The 18,162-nt window shown below is 43.2% G+C and overlaps 1 protein-coding gene across 3 annotated transcripts in view; it reads right to left on the bottom strand.

The window, feature by feature from the left end:
- Nucleotides 1–7,100: 7,100 nt before the first annotated feature.
- LOC142832198 (ankyrin repeat and SOCS box protein 3-like) overlaps nucleotides 7,101–18,162 on the bottom strand; it is a 152,223-nt gene continuing 141,161 nt past the window's right edge. For 2 of the 3 annotated variants that reach the window (XM_075942467.1, XM_075942468.1), the window contains 3 exons: nucleotides 12,937–13,108; nucleotides 9,662–9,806; nucleotides 7,101–8,014 (listed from right to left, as the gene is read on the bottom strand). In XM_075942467.1, the coding sequence (XP_075798582.1) occupies nucleotides 13,002–13,108 (107 nt within the window). In that variant the 3' untranslated portion in view covers nucleotides 7,101–8,014; nucleotides 9,662–9,806; nucleotides 12,937–13,001. The other variant, XM_075942470.1, reaches the window with a different exon arrangement.

Below are 18,162 nucleotides of genomic sequence, written 5' to 3'. Positions count from 1 at the left end.
AACATGGGAAAGGATAGGAGCTCTCCACTCCAGTGGGAATAGAAGTTCCCAGAAAAGGTCAATGAAAGTGAGGAGGATTCTAAAAGGTTGATGCCTGTGGAGAACTGGAATGTTGTACATCCACAGCCCAAGGCATTTGGAGCTCTCTAGAGTCCCCCTCATAGCCTCATGCTGCCCATCTCTGTGGTAAACTAACATGCTTTTGACTCCCACAAAGCCTTTGGGGTGTGTTATTAGTAGACCACTTGCTTCCAATGGGAAAGTCAAATCATTAGACTGAATCTGTAACAGCACAGTCTTCTCCACTAAGGCGACTGTTTCTACTGCTGTCTCCGCCACGTAGTTGGTAAATGCCTCGGTTTATGTTTTTTTCCTGAGACATTTCTCTGTGTATCCCTGGCTGCCCTGGAACTTGATCTGTGAACCAGGCTGGCCTTGGACTCAGAGATCCACCTGCCTCTGCCTCCTGAGTGCTGGGATTAAAGGTGTGTTCCACCACTGTCCACCCGACTGATTGAATAGTTTCTTCTGCTTTTCTATAAAAAGTTCATATTGTTGACTGCACTTTGGAATGTGTCATTTGAGGGAACCCAGTGTGCTTTTGTGAGACATGGTCACTCATAGTTAGCTCAGAATAAAGTTTCTTTTACTCTCTTTGAGGTGAGAATCTGACTGAAGACTCTCGACTGGTGAGACAATATTCTTGTTTTGTTTACATGTATTTATTTGTGGTGTGTGTGCATGTATGCACACATGTGTAGGCATTCATGTGAAGGTTGGTGGACAAGCTGTAAAATCAGCTGTATGCAATGTGAGTCCAGGGGACTAAACACAGGCCTTTGGACTCTACACTGAAATACCTCATCAGCCCCTGTGATGGCTATTCTTAGTTGTCAACTTAACTACACCTGGAATTAAGTAAAACCAAAAAAAAATGGAGGGCACGCCTGTGAGGGGTTTCTGCTAAATTTGGAGTGGGAAGATACACTTCTAATCCAGATCTTTTTTTAAAAAAATATTTTATTTATTTATTATGTATACAATATTCTGTCTGTGTATGCCTGAAGGCCAGAAGAGGGCACCAGATCTCATTACAGATGGTTGTGAGCCACCATGTGGTTGCTGGGAATTGAACTCAGGACCTTTGGAAGAGCAGGCAATGCTCTTAACCTCTGTGGGAAAATCCACCTGTAATCTGGGCCACATTCTCTGTTAGAGGCCTCTACAAGAACATGGAAGAAGGAAGCCTCTCTCTTTGCATGTTTGCTCTTGCCTCACTAGCGAGTCCATTCCTTCACTGGCATTTGAGTCTACTTCTCTAGGCAAAAGAGAGAGAGAGAAATTCATTCTATAAGTTCTGTTACTCTAGAGAATCCTAACTAAGACAACACCTCTATTCCTTTTTAACAAAATTTACTTATTCTATGTGTCTTTCAATCGTGTATCTCGATCCCATTCATTTCCCATCCCTTCGCATCTGCACTCCACTCCTGTACCCCAATAAAACAAAATTCAAGAGAAAGAAATGAAGAAAATAAAATAAGAAAAATAACAAAAAGGGAAGGAATTAAAAATCGTATCATGGAAGCTGCAGCGTGACCCAACAAGTCAGGCTGTATACCCCTTTGTCCATACATCTCTACTTGCAAGTGTTTGTTGTAAAGAGTCATTGCTGGTTCAAGGTCCCTGATCTCCACTACACATTGGATGCTAGGCCCCCACTAGGACTCCTCCTGGACATCCCACTGGCACCCTGTATTGTGGAGATCCTGCAGCTTTGGGTCTGTGGGTCAGGTTCCTTCACATGCTCTGGTAAATCAAAGATGTGGTGGCTGTTGGGGCAGACCAAGTCATAACCCTAGGTCTGGGCCTGAGCATCTGGAGGGTTGATCTGCCAAGTGGAAAGTGGGGACAGCTCTCCATGGTCACAATTTCAGGGCTGGCTCACCTACACCTATTGTGCTCTCCTGGCAAGGTCCACGGCCTGCTCTTTGAGTGTTGCGGCTGGTGGGGATCGGAGACGGTTCTCCCGCTCTTATGACCATAGGGTCATCTCTCCCACCTGCCTCTGGTGTTGATGGGCAGAGGCAAAAGACATCATTCCCCTGCCCATGCCACCTCAAGACAGATGAGAAGTGGGGACATCTCTGCCATGCTCACAACGTTGAAGCTGGCTCATCCACACCTCTGCTAACAGGGTTGGTTCTATTGTGGTCCCCTGATTAGGTACAGGACCTGCTCTCCAAAGTGTTGCTTGCATCTGTTGGGGGTCAGGGAAGGCTCTTCCACCTGCCCCAGGCATTGTTGTGGTGGGGAAGGGCAACCCTCTCCTGCCCATGCCATCTCATAACAGATGAGTAATGGGGACAGCTCTCCCTTGTTCACAACTTTGGGACTCTCTCACCCATACCTCTGTTGGCAGGCATTTTAATTTTTTACCCACCAATGTGGTGATATTTTGTTTATACTTTAAACAAATAAAGCTCACCTGTAAATTATTGAACCTACTTTTTTTTTATCCTATTTCTACATCATTTCCCAAATAACCTACATGGAGTCTTAATATTAGTTATAAAAACTCAGCTGATAGCTCAGACTTATTACTAACTGACTCTTACACTTTAAATTAGCCCATTTTTCTTATCCACCCTCTTGTATGTGGCTCATGGCTTGTTACCTCAGTCCTTACACATCCTGTTTCCTCATCTTCTGCTGGTGGCGGCACCTCTGAATCCACCCTTCTCCTTCCCATCATCCTTAGTTTGTCCCCACCTATACTTCCTGTCTGGCTACCGGCCTGTCAATCTTTTATTCAACCAATTCAAGTGACAAACCTTTACAGTGTACAAAATGATTGTTATTATTCCACAGCAACCTCTACCAACAGGATTGGCTCTATTGTGTTGCCTGGGGAAGGTGCAGGGCCTGCTCTCTCACCTGCCTCTGGAATTGATGGGCAGTGTGTGTGGGGGCATCTTCCCCTTGCCCATACTGCCACAAAACGGATGAAAAATGAGGACAGCTGTCCCTTGGTCACATCTTCGGAGCTGGCTCACCCACACCTGCACTAACAGGGTAGGCCTCTATTGTGCTGCCCTGGAGAGGTCCTGGGCCTGCTCTCCTGAGTGCTGCAGCTGGTGGGGGTCAGGGACAGCTGTCTTGCTCTTATGACCACAGGACTTGGTTTCTCACCTGCCCCCAGGCATTAATGGGTGGGTGGGGGCATCTCTTCCCAGCCCATGCTGCCATGTGGCAAATTAGGGGCGGGACTAGGTCTCCTACTCTCATCCTCCGGATTGGCTCACTGTGCTCTCATCATCATGGCAATCTCCGCTGTACTGCCCAAAGTGCAGAGCTTGCTCTCCCATGGTTGCCAAGGGTGAAGGTGTGAGCCCTCACCACCTCAGCCCAGCATTCCCTTCCTCTCTGGTCTCTGTCCACAGGACCTGAGCCTGCCCCCCCTCTCTCTTAAGGCATCATACCACACATCTGCTCATTCTAATAACAACCTCTGGCTGGTGTTGCAAGGTGCAAGGTGGGCCCTTGCCTTCTCTTCAGAGCCCAGGGTGGGTATCTCCAGGCCTGTGTGTGAGTCTTCCTGTCTCATGCCATGTCATGCAGAGCTGGGCCATGGGTCCTCATCACAAGGAAATCCTTATAGAGCCTGACTGCCTGGTGCCTATGGTGGGCAGACTCCTGGTTGCTTCATCTGGCTGCTTTTGGTCAACCCCAGCTACAGAGTATAGGGTGGGGGCTTGGTTGGAGTTACACTGCTGGCCAGGTTTAGACTCCCATGCCTGTTTGGCTGTGTTGCCACCCTCAGTGATTCAGGCCCGGGTAGAGCTAGCAGCTCCTGCTTGAGTGTGCCCTCCCAGAGCTGAGAGCCTGGGGAGAGCAGCCTCTGTTTTTGACACCAATTCACCCCCCCCCCATTTTCGTTCTAATACAAACATTTCAAATAAGAAAAAAAAACACAAGAGCAACTAAGCAAGCTTTAGACCCTAACTGTGGGCCCTTTGAGCTTAACCTTTGTAGGGATAAGTCCCGCAAGGGGGCATGTTCGCCTCGGGCTAATGTTTGCCTATAAATTTGGCGAGCGTGCTCCCAGCTGCTGCTTCTGCTTCCCTGGTCTCCGCAGGAACGATGGTTCTGTAAGTCTATTTCTCCATTAAAGCTGTATACAAAATGTATACAGTCGGTCTGCATTCATTACGCTGTTACACTTTGGCATCCAACATCGGGCTATTTTGCCCCCGACTCGAGCTCGTAGCCTGCTAGCTAACACAGCATGACCCCGGATGCTGTTTTTTAGTTCGTGACTCAGGCCCCAGTGCCGAGTCCGAGACACACTCGGCCACACAGGCCCATTCTGCCTGCACTTGGGAGGCAGAGGCAGGCGGATCTTTGTGGGTTCAAGGGCGGCCAGGCGGTGGTGGCACATGCCTTTAATCCCAGCACTTGGGAAGCAGAGGCAGGTGGATCTCTGTGAGTTCGAGGCCGGCCAGGCAGTGGTAATGCACACCTTTAATCCCAGCACTCGGGAGGCAGAGACAGGTGGATCTCTGTGAGTTTGAGGCCAGCCTGGTCTACAAGAGCTAGTTCTGGACAGGCTCCAAAAACACAGAGACCACCACTGGCAGGAACCGATCATTGCAGGTAAAAAAAATTTCTTTTATAAATAAAATGTCTGAACATGTTACTATTCAAGAATTTAACAGTTTTTTTAATTGCACCATGTGGGAGATTTTACAAGACATGTCTATCACCCCACATCTATGGATCCTTCTGGGATTCGTAGTTTTCATTGGCACTAAGTAGTTTGATAATAGAAATATGATAAAGTCTTTACGAGATGCATCCAGGATTCTTAAGGCAGAGATTGAAGGCTTATAAATAATTGAGAATGACAACAATCTTCTCAAGAATCAGTTTGAAGTTCTCCAGGCTGATGTTAAGGAGAAATTCATTACTATGGAAGAGGGAACAGCTGATTTGGATCATAAGCTTCAGTCCCTTTCTGTAGGAACCAAAACATTAGTGGCTGATATTAAGGAGAAATTCATTACTATGGAAGAGGGAACAGCTGATTTGGATCATAAGCTTCAGTCCCTTTCTGTAGGAAATGAAACATTGACTGAGAGAATCAAAACTGCTAAATGTGACAATCGGATTTTGTCGAAAGCTTATGACAGATTGGCGGAAAGATTGTCAATACAAGAAGGCACGGTTTATGCCATAAAAATTATGTCCAAAGATGAGATGTTATCTCTAACGGACAAACTTCATACTTTAGAATCCTCAATGAAGGCTTTGGAACATAATTCTGGACAGGAGATTCAGACATTGCAGAAGGCAATGGTGAATAGAATTGAAAAGATTGAGGAATTTCTAAATTTTGATGAAGAAGAGCAAAGGGTAGAAAGGCAAATTTTAACTACATCTGTGGGTAAATCTCTCCGGGGCAATTTCCACAAAGCTCTACTTACAGCTCTACCTGCCTTTCCAGTAATAACAACAGAGAAGGTGATTGGTTCCAGAAACCCTAGGGTCATCAAGGAGGATACATGGGAGCCTGTCCGTATGAATGACCTCAAGGAAATTAAACAGGCTGTCATGACTTTTGGGATGCAAGCCTCTTTTGTTAAAAAGATGCTAAGATCTTGGGCCACGACAAGCAGAGCAACCCCCTTGGACTGGCTCCAGCTGAGCTCTGCGGTACTTGAGAGTGGACCGCAATTGAAATGAAAATGCTTATTCAAGCAAGAGGCTAGACTTTTAGAACAGCAGGAAAAAGCAAAGGGAATTGACATTTCCCTAGATAAAATTCTAGGTGAAGGGCTCTTTTCCGACCCTTAGGAACAAGCTAATTTGGATGAAAACACACTCTCCATGTGTACTACAGCACCCTTAAGGGCTTGGGACAGGGTACAAGACCCAGGACAGAGAATGGAATCATTTGTCAGAGTTAAACAGGGTCAGAGAGAACCCTTTAGTGACTTTTTACAAAGATTAACTAAGGCTGTACAAATAGGGATATCTGACCCAGAAGCAAGACGTATAATGATTGAGTCTTTGGCTTATGAAAATGCAAATGTGGAATGCAAAAGGATTTTGGGGCCTTTAAAGCTCAGATCAGCGCCCTTGGAAAAATGGGTCTTACATACACTCAGTGTTGATACATTTGATCATGGCACTGAAGCATGGGTAGAAGAAGCAATTTCCAATGGTAAAAGGAGACACCAGAATAACAAATGTTTTAATTGTGGCAAAATGGGTCATATGAAAAGGAATTGTAGACAACAGATTTTCAGAAATAATAATAATAATAATGCATCTTTCAGAAATAATAATAATAATAATGTATCTCCTAGAAATAACAGAAATAGAAGGACTCAGCCTTCAGGTTTATGTAGAAGATGTGGAAAAGGCAGACATTGGATGAATGAATGCAGGTCTACAAGAGATAGACAAGGCAACCTGATATAGATGGGAAATGTGAGAGGGGGGCCTCACAGGCCCCCATGGCAAACATGGTTCAGTCATTTCCAGTTTCTGGAGAGAACGTGCCTCGTCAGGACAATTAGGAAGCCCCATGCCTACTGTTACAAGCAATAATGATCAGAAAGATAAGTTATGTGTGTTTTGGCAAACTTCTATAAATGATCAAAGACCTAAACTGAGAGTGTGTGTAAATGGCATTTTTATTATTGGCCTGCTGGACACAGGTGCTGATGTAAGTATCATTACCCCAGAATCTTGGCATCCATATTGGCCTCTTCAGAATGTAAATGTTCAGCTCCTGGGAATTGGAACCCTATCTCGAGTAAGGCAGAGCACGAGATGGGTTGAATGTATAGGGCCAGAGGGACAAATAGGAAAATTAAGGCCAAATGTAGCCAATATAGCAATGAATTTATGGGGTCGTGACCTATTACAACAATGGAATACCGAAATTAACATTCCTGCTACTTCTATGACCCATCCAGAGGGCCACGTAATTTGTGAGCCTCGAGTCGAGATCACTTGGGTAGGAATGGGGGGAAAGAGAAAGAGAACCAAGCGCGTATAAAGAATGACAGAGTCAGTCTGACATGCGTCTAAGTTCCATTTATTGCAGGCAGGGGTTTATTCTTATAGAATGGTTCTGGCAGGGAGGGGTAAGGTTAGAGGGGAATGGAAACTATTGTGCCCTAGGCCAAGGGGGAAGTAATTGTTTTATATTTTTCTGAACCATCTTGTGGTTAAGCCGTTCCAAGAACTGTGTCACAACTGAATGTGCTTTCAGCAGCAGGCAGCAAGCTGTCCTTGCAGAGAGAATGAGGAAGATTGACCACTATATTTGGTCGGGGGGCTTGTTGGTCCCCAACATCTCCCCCCCCCTCTATATATAAATTAGCCAATTGGGATTTAGGATCTGGGTGCTACTCTGATATTCGAGAGACCAAAGACTCTGTAGCCGGAGCAGACACAAAATTGATCCAAGCCTAAGCTGGTGCAATGGGAACTAGCCCTCAACATGCAAGGCCTCAGTGCTGAGCCTAAGCTGGTGCAATGGGAACTAGCCCTCAGCGTGCAAGGCCTCGACGGTGGGTGTTCTGCAACTCTATGGCTGGTGTCAAGGTCAAAATCATGAGAGAGACTGAGCCTGTTAGAAGACTGATGCTAGACCTTTACCCGTCTTTGGGACATTCTCCCCATTAGGATTGCCCTGTCTTAGGTGGGCCTAGGCTTAAACAATTCTTCCGTCACTGACTTTCCAGTCTTCTTCCTCATGGGATTTTTTTGGGTTAAAGCACCATGGGGACAGATCTAGCAAGGCTAAATTTTACAATTTTGTCCAGAATTTCCATCCTGGGCCTGGGCTTGGGGTATGAAATCTAAGTGGGGAGTGGGAAAGGAATAAGGGTTGAGGGGAAGGAAGGGAAATCTTCTGTAGCTCGATCACAGCAACTTCTTCATTGGCAGCTTCTTCATTGGCAGCTTCTTCATTGGCAGCTAAGCGATGATAATGAACCTAAACAGGTTTTAATGCAGAATGTATTTGAGACTTAATAAAATGCGTTAAACGGTTAAAAGCCCACGTCCCAAAGAAATAAGCAAAAGGAGTCCCAAAAGCGGACCAAAAAAGGGAAGAAGGTATGGGAGGATTCCTCCCCAAGCAGTCCATATTGGCCGGTCGTGCAGCTCGCGTCTGCGTTGTTCTAATTCCTCCTGATGATGTTTTATTCGTTTCCGTACAACGCCGGACTTATTGGCATAAAAACATAGCCCGCCCTTATCTGCTGTGAGCAAATCCAAACCTCTCTGGTTTTGAAGCACGACCTCCGCGAGGGAGTCTATCTGATCTTGAAGATCCTGTACCGAGGTATAGACCTTAGTAATGTCATCTGCCAATTGTTGGGAGAGCTTAGTATAGGAAGAAAGGCTAGTGGCCAATCCTGCAGTTCCAGTCCCCAGGGCGCCAGCAACACCTAGCCCCACAAGTAGGAAAATGAATTGAACAGCTGTTTTATGTCTGGGACTAAAATAATCAAAAGTGGGAATGGGTACTGGTTCATTCCCTGGTAGTAATTCAACATCAGGGAGTAGAGTTGCCAGTACACAAAGCCCTGTCCAGTTCATAGGGAGAACAGCCATGTTTCCACCGCATACAAACACATGCCCCGTGTGGGGGGGGCATAGCATAGAGGATGCATTAAAAACTGCAGGCAGTAAAGGTAATAAGCCCTACATCTATATCAAAGCTATTATTTTGATAATGCTTATAAACGCATAATGTCATATTAAATGCGACAGGTTGAACCCTAAAAGGGGGCATAAGAATACAGTTCTCAAGGGAGGATTTAAAAGTGCCATTAAAAGATGACGGTAATGCTAAAGGCCAGGAGGATCCATAGGCAAGGCACAGCCAGCAGTCCTGAGCCAATGTAGGATTGGTAATATTTAGGGTGTAATGAGTGGCCTCAAGGACCTCAAACGTTTGAGGATCAATTTCGACACCCCTAGGTTTTGGAAGTAGTAAGGGGTGATAATGAATCTGAGGAATCTGGGAGTCAATCCATTTTTGTACCTCCTCTTGGATCTGAACTTCACAGACTGTATCCGTGGGTCCTCCTCCATCGGAGACATGGATTGGAGCGTTTTTATTCCAGCATGCAAGTTTGCCAACGGGGACTGTGCATGAGGCCTGTGAGAGTTTGTTAGTGGAACCTAGGATTTGTGGCTGAACTGACCAGTCACCTCCAGCATTTCCTTTCCAGTGACGAGTGACCAGGGCAGTAAAATAAGATTGGCCGTTGTTAATGCATTCTGAGTAAGAAGAATAACATCATGCATGCATCTGATCTGTGTATTTGCAGTCTTTAGGACATGGAGAATCATGGGAAAGAGGCTTAGGTTTGGCAGCACATGTCCATTGTTGGGTGGAGCCTATAACAGTTGTGGAGATCCCTAAGTATGCCATCTTAGTCCCACAATCCACAGTTTTAAAACTTGTTGATGGTGGGGACAGAACATCTCCTCCTTTGCAATCACAAGGGGGTCCATACAGACTCTTTATAATGCCTTCCGGGTCAATGGGCTTAAAGCCGGCCAAAATTATCCCAGCCCAGAGGGACCAGACTCCTCTTAAGCATAACATCCTTACCATGTGTGATCTTACCAAGTGCATTCCTGGCCTGACATGTGACAGCGAAGGCAAAAACAGCAGAAAAGAACAATCAGGAACATCAAGGTTACGGCAAGGGTTCCATAAAGTGGCTCAATATTTTTTGCGAATATATCTTGCATTTTCAAGAGTGGCATTTCTGCAATATAAACAGAAAAATATTTCCTCAGGAGGTACATCCCTGGGCCTATTTGGTGTCAGAGAAGGGTTTAACCAGCCTGACTGGGAGCCATCTTGCTCCTTTTTCCTTTGTATCATATATGGCAGTGGAACCTTTACCCCAGATTAGAACTGGGTCGGGTCCATTCCATAGCCCAGTTATGGGGTCCTTCCATAGAACCTTGGCATATCCCTGATGAGTTTTGGGATGCCAGTGTCTGTCTGCTGCCGATTTTCCTTGTTCATCGAGCATCAGGAAATTTAGAACAAAGAGGGCTTGTGCAAGCACCAATTTTTGGTTACCTTTGTGGGGGACCAATGTCTCTTGTGCTTTTAATTTGCTAATGGTGTTCTTTAAAGTTTGGTGGGTTCTCTCAACAATACCTTGTCCTTGAGGATTGTAAGGTATTCCGGTGACATGCTTGATTCCCAATGCTGTGCAGAACTGTTTAAATTTTGAACTAGTATATCCAGGGCCATTATCTGTTTTAACAGACGTCGGTTGACCTAAGGTAGCCAGAGCTTGCATCATGTGGCTAATAACATCCTTGGTGGCCTCTCCGGTATGTGCAGAGGCAACAATGAACCCACTGAAGGTATCCACGGTAACATGGATATATTTGAGTTTCCCAAAGGTAGGCAGATGTGTCACATCCATTTGCCAGAGTTGTCCAGGCGTAAGGCCTCGTGGATTTACCCCAAAATGTGGGTCTGGTAAATAGGGCAAACAATTTTTGCATGATTTGACAATTTCCCTAGCTTGTTCTCTTGTAATAAGGAATTTATGACGCAGTGTTTGAGCATTGAGATGATGGAGTCGATGGGCCTCTTTTGCGGCTGCTATTCCTCTGATTTCTGAGAAAAATGCTTGGGGCATTTTGGTGGCTGCATCCGCCAACTCATTCCCTAAGGCCAAGGGGCCTGGGAGACCTGTATGCACGCGGATGTGTCCAATGTAAAAGGGTGGTCTCTCTGTCTAATAAATTTTTGTATCTTATGAAACATATCAAAAGTGGGTGTTTGTGGTTGAATAGTGGGGACCATTTCCAACTATTGTAACGCTCCAACCACATAATGACTGTCAGAATAAATATTAACAGGATGGTGTTCGAATTTTTGTAACACGGTTAGCACTGCATATAGTTCTACTAGTTGTGCAGAACAAAAGGGGGTGTCGATGGCAGTTGTTATGCCATCAAGAACATATGCAGCCCGTCCATTTTTTGATCCATCAATGAAGATTGTTAATGCATTTGGAATAGGCTCTAATTTTGTATTTTGAAGAAAAATGAAGGGAGTATGGGAAAAGAATTGAATCAATTTATCACTAGGCAATTGAGTATCAAAATTTCCTCTATATGAGCAAACAAGAACAGCCCATTCAGGATGATGAAGGGCCAGCCATTCTAGATTAGTTTTATCATAAGGTTGTATAACTTTATCAGGTTCCTTGCCAAAATATTTGGTTGCAGTCCTTAAACCCAGCATAATCAATTGACAGACCAAAAGGGGATAAAGAGGAAGCACTTTTCGCTTGGCAACAGGAAGATGGACCCAGAGGAGTAGAACTGAGCCTTGCCAGAGTAAGCCAGTTGGGGAAAATTCTGTAGGGAAGAAAATTAACTGTAGGGGTTGTTCAGGGCAGAAATATCCTATATGTTGTTTTAAAATAGCATCTTCCACCCTTTTAAAGGCTAAAAGGGCTTCCGGGGTAAGTATCCGAGGGGACAAGGGATCTGCATCCCCAGCAAGAGTGTCTTCAAGGGGACGAATATCACCTTTTGTGAGCTGTAAATAGGGCCGTAACCATTGAATATCACCCAATAACCTTTGAAAATCATGTAATGTTTTTAAGGAATCTTTTCTAACTTGAAATTTTTGGGAGTCAGTCTGAGATGCGCCCAGGCCCTCCCCCTCCCACCCCCACCCAGGCAACCCCGACCTGAGGCCCACGAACCACGCGGCCTGCCGGACGGGCCAAGGGACCCCACGTTGGGCGCCACTTGACCCGTCCAACAGGCCACGCAATCCGTGCGCCCCGAGCCGAGACCACCCGGGCAGGAACGGGGGGAAAGAGAAAGAGAACCCAGACGCATCCCAGACCGACTCCGTCATTCTCTATACACACTTGGCCACTGTCCTGTCTAAAACCCATTGGCCGTGGAATTGGCCCTTAAGGGCTACAGCCACACAACCTCAGGGCATCGGACAAAGTCAAAACAGTTCTCCAAAGTTCTAAAGTTCTACAATGGAAAGACAAGGAAGGCAATACAGGCCAGGAGTCTCCATGGTGTGGGAAGGCAAAGTCATAGGGAAGGAAGGGGCTGATGGCTGAGCCTGATAATCCTGGACTGATGTATAAGGGGGTGGCTGAGACCATACAAGTCTTTGAGGACTGCTTTTTCTTTCATGGGCTGTTATGGGAGCTATAAGAGGCGAATCATACTTTCCCCTCTCATAAGCAGCAGCCTCTTCTTCTAAGTCTATCTCCTCAGTGGGGTCTAGCCAATCATCATTGTCATTATTATGGATTACAGAATAGAGAGAAGGCCAAGATGCAGCCTCTGTGGGCGTTTTCTCAGTCAAAGACAAATGGAGATTTTTAAGGTTCTTAGGGATCTTTTCATCTAAGAGGGAGGGTGTTGGAGAAGTGGACTTATCTATAGATGCAACCTGCTTGGGGTCCGGCTTTTGAAGTGTGGTTTTGGGGGGAGTCATTAAGTCGGACTGGGCAGTCTCATTTGATTTCTAGTCCTCATTAAGGAAATCCTCAAAAAGTTCCAGGAGATGTGAGACTTTCCCCTCCTTTTCAGAATCTTTAAGAATGTCTCTAATTATACCATAAAAACTAAAAAATGCTTAAGGGACCTCCTCACCTTTTCTCAGAAGTTCATTAATACTTTTGCCTACTTTATGCCATGTTAGGGGGTGAAAGTCCGGGCAATTTAAGACTAGCCAAGGACATTTCTCCTCGGTATAACAGAAAAATTGTAGGAGGTCCTTTTTCTTAACTCTTATTCCTCTTTCCCGTAAAGTACTCCTTATCTCCCTTATAAAGAGGGCCTCTTTAGAAGCCGACTTACCCATCCTAATAAGACAGCCGAACTTACCTAAAGACGATGCACGAGCGATGCAGGGCATCTCTACCAAAGCACGTTCCGGAACGCATTTTCCTTCAATTGGGGTTGTCCTGTGACCACCGATCCTCATGCAGCCCCACGTTGGGCGCCAATTGACCTGTCCAGCAGGCCACGTAATTCGTGGGCCTCGAGTCGAGATCACCTGGGTAGGAATGGGGGGAAAGAGAAAGAGAACCAAGCGCGTATAAAGAATGACAGAGTTAGTCTGACATGCGTCTAGGTTCCGTTTATTGAAGGCAGGGGTTTATTCTTATAGAATGGTTCTGGCAGGGAGGGGTAAGGTTAGAGGGGAATGGAAACTATTGTGCCCTAGGCCAAGGGGGAAGTAATTGTTTTATATTTTTCTGAACCATCTTGTGGTTAAGCCGTTCCAAGAACTGTGTCACAACTGAATGTGCTTTCAGCAGCAGGCAGCAAGCTGTCCTTGCAGAGAGAATGAGGAAGATTGACCAGTATATTTGGTTGGGGGGATTCTTGGTCCCCAACACTTCTAGATCCTATATTTCTGAGAATAATATTTAAAGATATTACCAACGGAGAAAACCGGCCATTCGGACTGTACAAGAACAAGCAATTGATGTCCCTTCAGAGATACCAACAGCCTTGTCTCTAAAATGGTTGACTGAGAAACCAATATGGACAAAGCAATGGCCTTTAGCTGAGGAAAAGTTACACGCTTTAGAACAGCTGGTATAAGAAAAATTAGATGCTGGACATATAGAAGAATCTACCAGCCCTTGGAATTCTCCTCTATTTGTGGTTAAGAAAAAATCAGGTAAATGGAGAATGGTGACAGATCTCAGGGCTATCAACAAGGTTATTCAACCTATGGGCCCTCTGCAATCTGGAATTCCTTTGCCCTCTTTATTACCAAAAGGATGGCCTCTCATAGTTATTGATTTAAAGGATTGTTTTTTCACTATACCTTTGCAAAAAGAAGATAGAGAAAAATTTGCCTTCACAGTGCCTACTTATAACAATTCTCAACCTTCGAGGAGGTACCAGTGGGCTGTCCTCCCCCAGGGTATGTTAAATAGCCCCTCCCTGTGCCAATATTTTGTGAAACAACGATTGCAAATAATACGCAAGAAATTTCCCAAATCTATAGTATACCATTACATGGACGACATTTTGTTATCCGATTCAAACATGGATACCTTGAACAGACTGTTTGAAGAAATAAAGATACTTTTACCTAAATGGGGATTGCAAATCGCTCCTGAAAAAATTCAGAAGGGAGATTCTGTTAATTATTTAGGTTATAAAATAGGTTTGCAAAAAATTAAGACACAAAAAGCACAAATTAGAAAAGATCGCCTACGGGCTCTTAATGACTTTCAAAGATTGTTAGGAGACATTTCCAGTCTATGACCATCTATTGGAATAACACCTGATCTAATAATTCATTTGAACAAAACCTTGGATATTGATAAAGATTTAAACAGTCCCAGAGAATTAACAGCTGAAGCAGAAAAGGAACTGACAATGATTGAAGAAAAATTACAGCAGGCACATGTGGACAGGATGAATCCAGAGCTCGATTGTATCCTCGTCATACTACCATCAAAAATTTCTCCTACAGGAATTTTAATGCAGAGAGATGATATTATTTTGGAATGGATCTTTTTACCACATAAACCAAGTAAGAAACTGAAAACTTATGTGGAAAAAGTCTCTGAGTTAATTATAAAGGGCAAGCCGAGACTTCGTCAACTAGCAGACATAGACCCAGCAGAAATTATAGTGCCTTTCACTGCTGATGAACTAAAGAAATTATGGGAAGATAATGAACCATTGCAAAGAGCTTGTGCTAATTTTTTGGAAGACATTAATAACAACTATCCAAAAAGCAAGAGGCTTAACTTCATAAAGAGAACTTCTTAGATTCTTCCTAGAATTGTCTGTGATGCTCCAATAACTGGAGCCCGTACATTCTACACTGATGCCAATAAATCAGGGAAGGCAGGTTACAAATCAGAAGACTTGGGTAAGGTGGAACAAAGTCCTTATAATTCTTATAATGGCGAAATTATATGCCATTCTTATGGTGCTAAGGGATTTTAAAGAACCTATTAATATAGTCACTGATTCACAATAAGCAAAAAGAGTTATTTTACATATTGAAAGTGCTGAATTTATACCTGATGATACAGAACTAACCTCATTGTTCCTCCAGATTCAAGATTTGATCAGGAACAGGCTTTGCCCTATGTACATAATACACATCCGATCCCATACGGGTCTGCCAGGTCCTCTAGCACAAGGTAATGCAGAAATTGATCAATTATTGATTGGTAGTGCTTCTGAATTTCATAAAAAACATCATGTTAATAGCAAAGGTTTGAAGAAAGAGTTTTCAATTACAATGCAACAAGCTAAGGAGATTGTAAAGAAATGCCCTACTTGCTTTTTCTATAACCAAATGCCACTGCCTGCAGGGGCTAATCCAAAGGGCACCCAAAGGAATGAAATCTGGCAGATGGATGTGTTCCACTTTGCAGAATTTGGAAAATTAAAATATGTTCATCACACCATTGACACTTATTCAGGCTTTCAGTGGGCAACTGCTTTAAATTCAGAAAAAGCTGATTCAGTAATCACCCATTTATTAGAAGTCATGGCTATCATGGGTATACCTACACAAATAAAGATGGATAATGGTCCTGCTTATGTCTCTAGGAAAATGAAACAGTTTTTTGATTATTACAATATCAAGCATGTTCCAGGTATACCATACAATCCTACAGGTCAAGCAGTCATAGAAAGATCAAATCAAACTATAAAGGATGTGTTGAACAAACAGAAAAGGGTGGAAAACACCCCCAGAAATAGGTTACATAATGCTTTGTTAACCTTGAATTTTCTCAATGCTAATGAGAAGGGAACAACGACTGCAGAAAGACATTGGATAATGGAAAAGTCTACTGAACTAAATCAACCAGTTTATTTCAAGGATGTGCTGACCTCACAATAGAAGCCAGGAGATGTGCTACATTGGGGAAGGGGTTTTGCTCTTATCTCCACAGGTGAGGAAAAATTGTGGATACCGTCAAAATTAATAAAGGTTCGGTTTGAAGAAGAGAAGCCATTTGGAAAAGATAAATAACAATTCTTTCATAAGGATGGCGAGCATACTGATGGTAAGAAATACAGATAGGTTGGAGGCAGGGTTCTTTTCTTATCGCCATAGGAAAATACTCATCTTCAAAGAAATTAAGGGACCCTGAATATTTAATTACTGATGGATGGACACATTTTGTAAGTATTAATATATATATATATGTCTTATTAAACATTTCTTTATAAATATGTAGAGATGGTTTTGAAGTTGGACTCTGGCTCAGTCCCTCTCCAATTCCAAGCCTGTTAGTAAGAGAAAAACCCAGAGTTTCTGGACTTTCTGTCTCATGTCAGGAGCCATGATATGGGACAGAAATAAATATGAGTTTAGAAAACATCTTTGCTTTTCTTCATATCTATCATACTTTTCATTGAATATATCTATCATGCCTTTCATTGAATATATATATATATATATATGTGTGTGTGTGTGTCTATATATGTCTATATGATTAATGTTTAAGTTTTTCACAATGAACAATGAGTTTTTCCTGAAGTGACATTTGAAGTTTCCAGGAAGAAGATGGGGCCCCACAACAACAACTCTACCTGGTTGATATGACGTCATGATACTGATAGCGCTACTACAAGACCTGTTTTGGGTACCAGCTGCACAAGACGATCCCGACTTGGTTCTCTGTAATGGTGCACATCTTGTACAACATTCTGGCCAGACCTCCACAAAATACTCAGAGACTATTTGCAATTTTAAAAGACATTGATCTTGAAATTTAACCATCATTTTACTTTCACAGAATCCCCCAGAAAGAACGTCGCCCCCATGACAGCTGGAAGTAATTCTAGAGGACGACGTCCCCTCTCCCAGTAAAGTTTGTCGCTGGATTTAGGGACATCATTTAGGGGTTGGGAGGTCATTATCCTCATTTGTTACACAGTTGTTTATTGTCTTAGTCTTTAAGTTAGATAGCTATTGAGAATTATATAGATAGTCAACTAAGTTTGTCATTAATAATTAGACTAATCAGGTTCTCTAGATATATAGAGATTATACTTAGTATAGATAGATAATCTTCAACCTCTTCAAAGAGCTGTAGAAAATGACCTTTAATCTAACTCAGAGTTTCGTGATAGTGAGACACAATTGCTCCTGGCAACACCACTCTATTCCCGAGAGAATGTTGAGCACCAAAGACACTCCACCTGGAGCCTTTCTATTTGGCAGAACTGGCCTTTGGGCAAAGAAATGCCCATGCTTCAACCACTGACAGAGATACAGAGCGTGCATCAATGGATAAAACAGGACTGTCATATCCTGCCAAGACAGAGTAAGATAGTTTTGAAAAGTTCCTTGCCTTTAATAATGGTATGTCAGTTATGTTAGGCCTTAGCCAAAGTTGGTTGACTCAACATTGCATACGAGACTTTGGGTGATTGCCCAGGTAGTCAGTTGTCTCTGTCAATTGTTGCACATTTTGGATATATCTCGTTCGTTAAGTAATTTTTATTCCCTTCTTAGATCTTTGACGAAGTTGAAGATTATATAATTGTAGTTACTCTCTACATTATTTAGATTCCTTGAGATAGAATGTTTATCAAAACTTTTGTTCTCAATATTGTTATGTTAGGCCTTAGCCAAAGTTGGTTGACTCAACATTGCATACGAGACTTTGGGTGATTGCCCAGGTAGTCAGTTGTCTCTGTCAATTGTTGCACATTTTGGATATATCTCGTTCGTTAAGTAATTTTTATTCCCTTCTTAGATCTTTGACGAAGTTGAAGATTATATAATTGTAGTTACTCTCTACATTATTTAGATTCCTTGAGATAGAATGTTTATCAAAACTTTTGTTCTCAATATTGTTTGTTATATTTATTATTTGTTATTATTGTATATAGTTGTATTTGGTTTAGTTCTGTCTTATTTAGACAAAAAGGGGAGATGTAGGGATAAGTCCCGCCCCTTAGGGGGTGTGTTCGCCTCGGGCTAATGTTTGCCCATAAATTTGGTGAGGGTGCTTCTACTTTCCTGGTCTCCGCCGGAACGGTGGTTCTTTACGTCTATTTCTCCATTAAAGCTGTATATATATATATATATATATATATATATATATATAT

This window comes from Microtus pennsylvanicus, chromosome 12 (assembly GCF_037038515.1).
Source record: "Microtus pennsylvanicus isolate mMicPen1 chromosome 12, mMicPen1.hap1, whole genome shotgun sequence".
In the NCBI taxonomy this organism is placed as follows: domain Eukaryota; kingdom Metazoa; phylum Chordata; class Mammalia; order Rodentia; family Cricetidae; genus Microtus; species Microtus pennsylvanicus.
The sequence above is the reverse complement of the archived record's forward strand: the minus strand, read 5'-3'. Positions and strand labels throughout refer to the sequence as shown.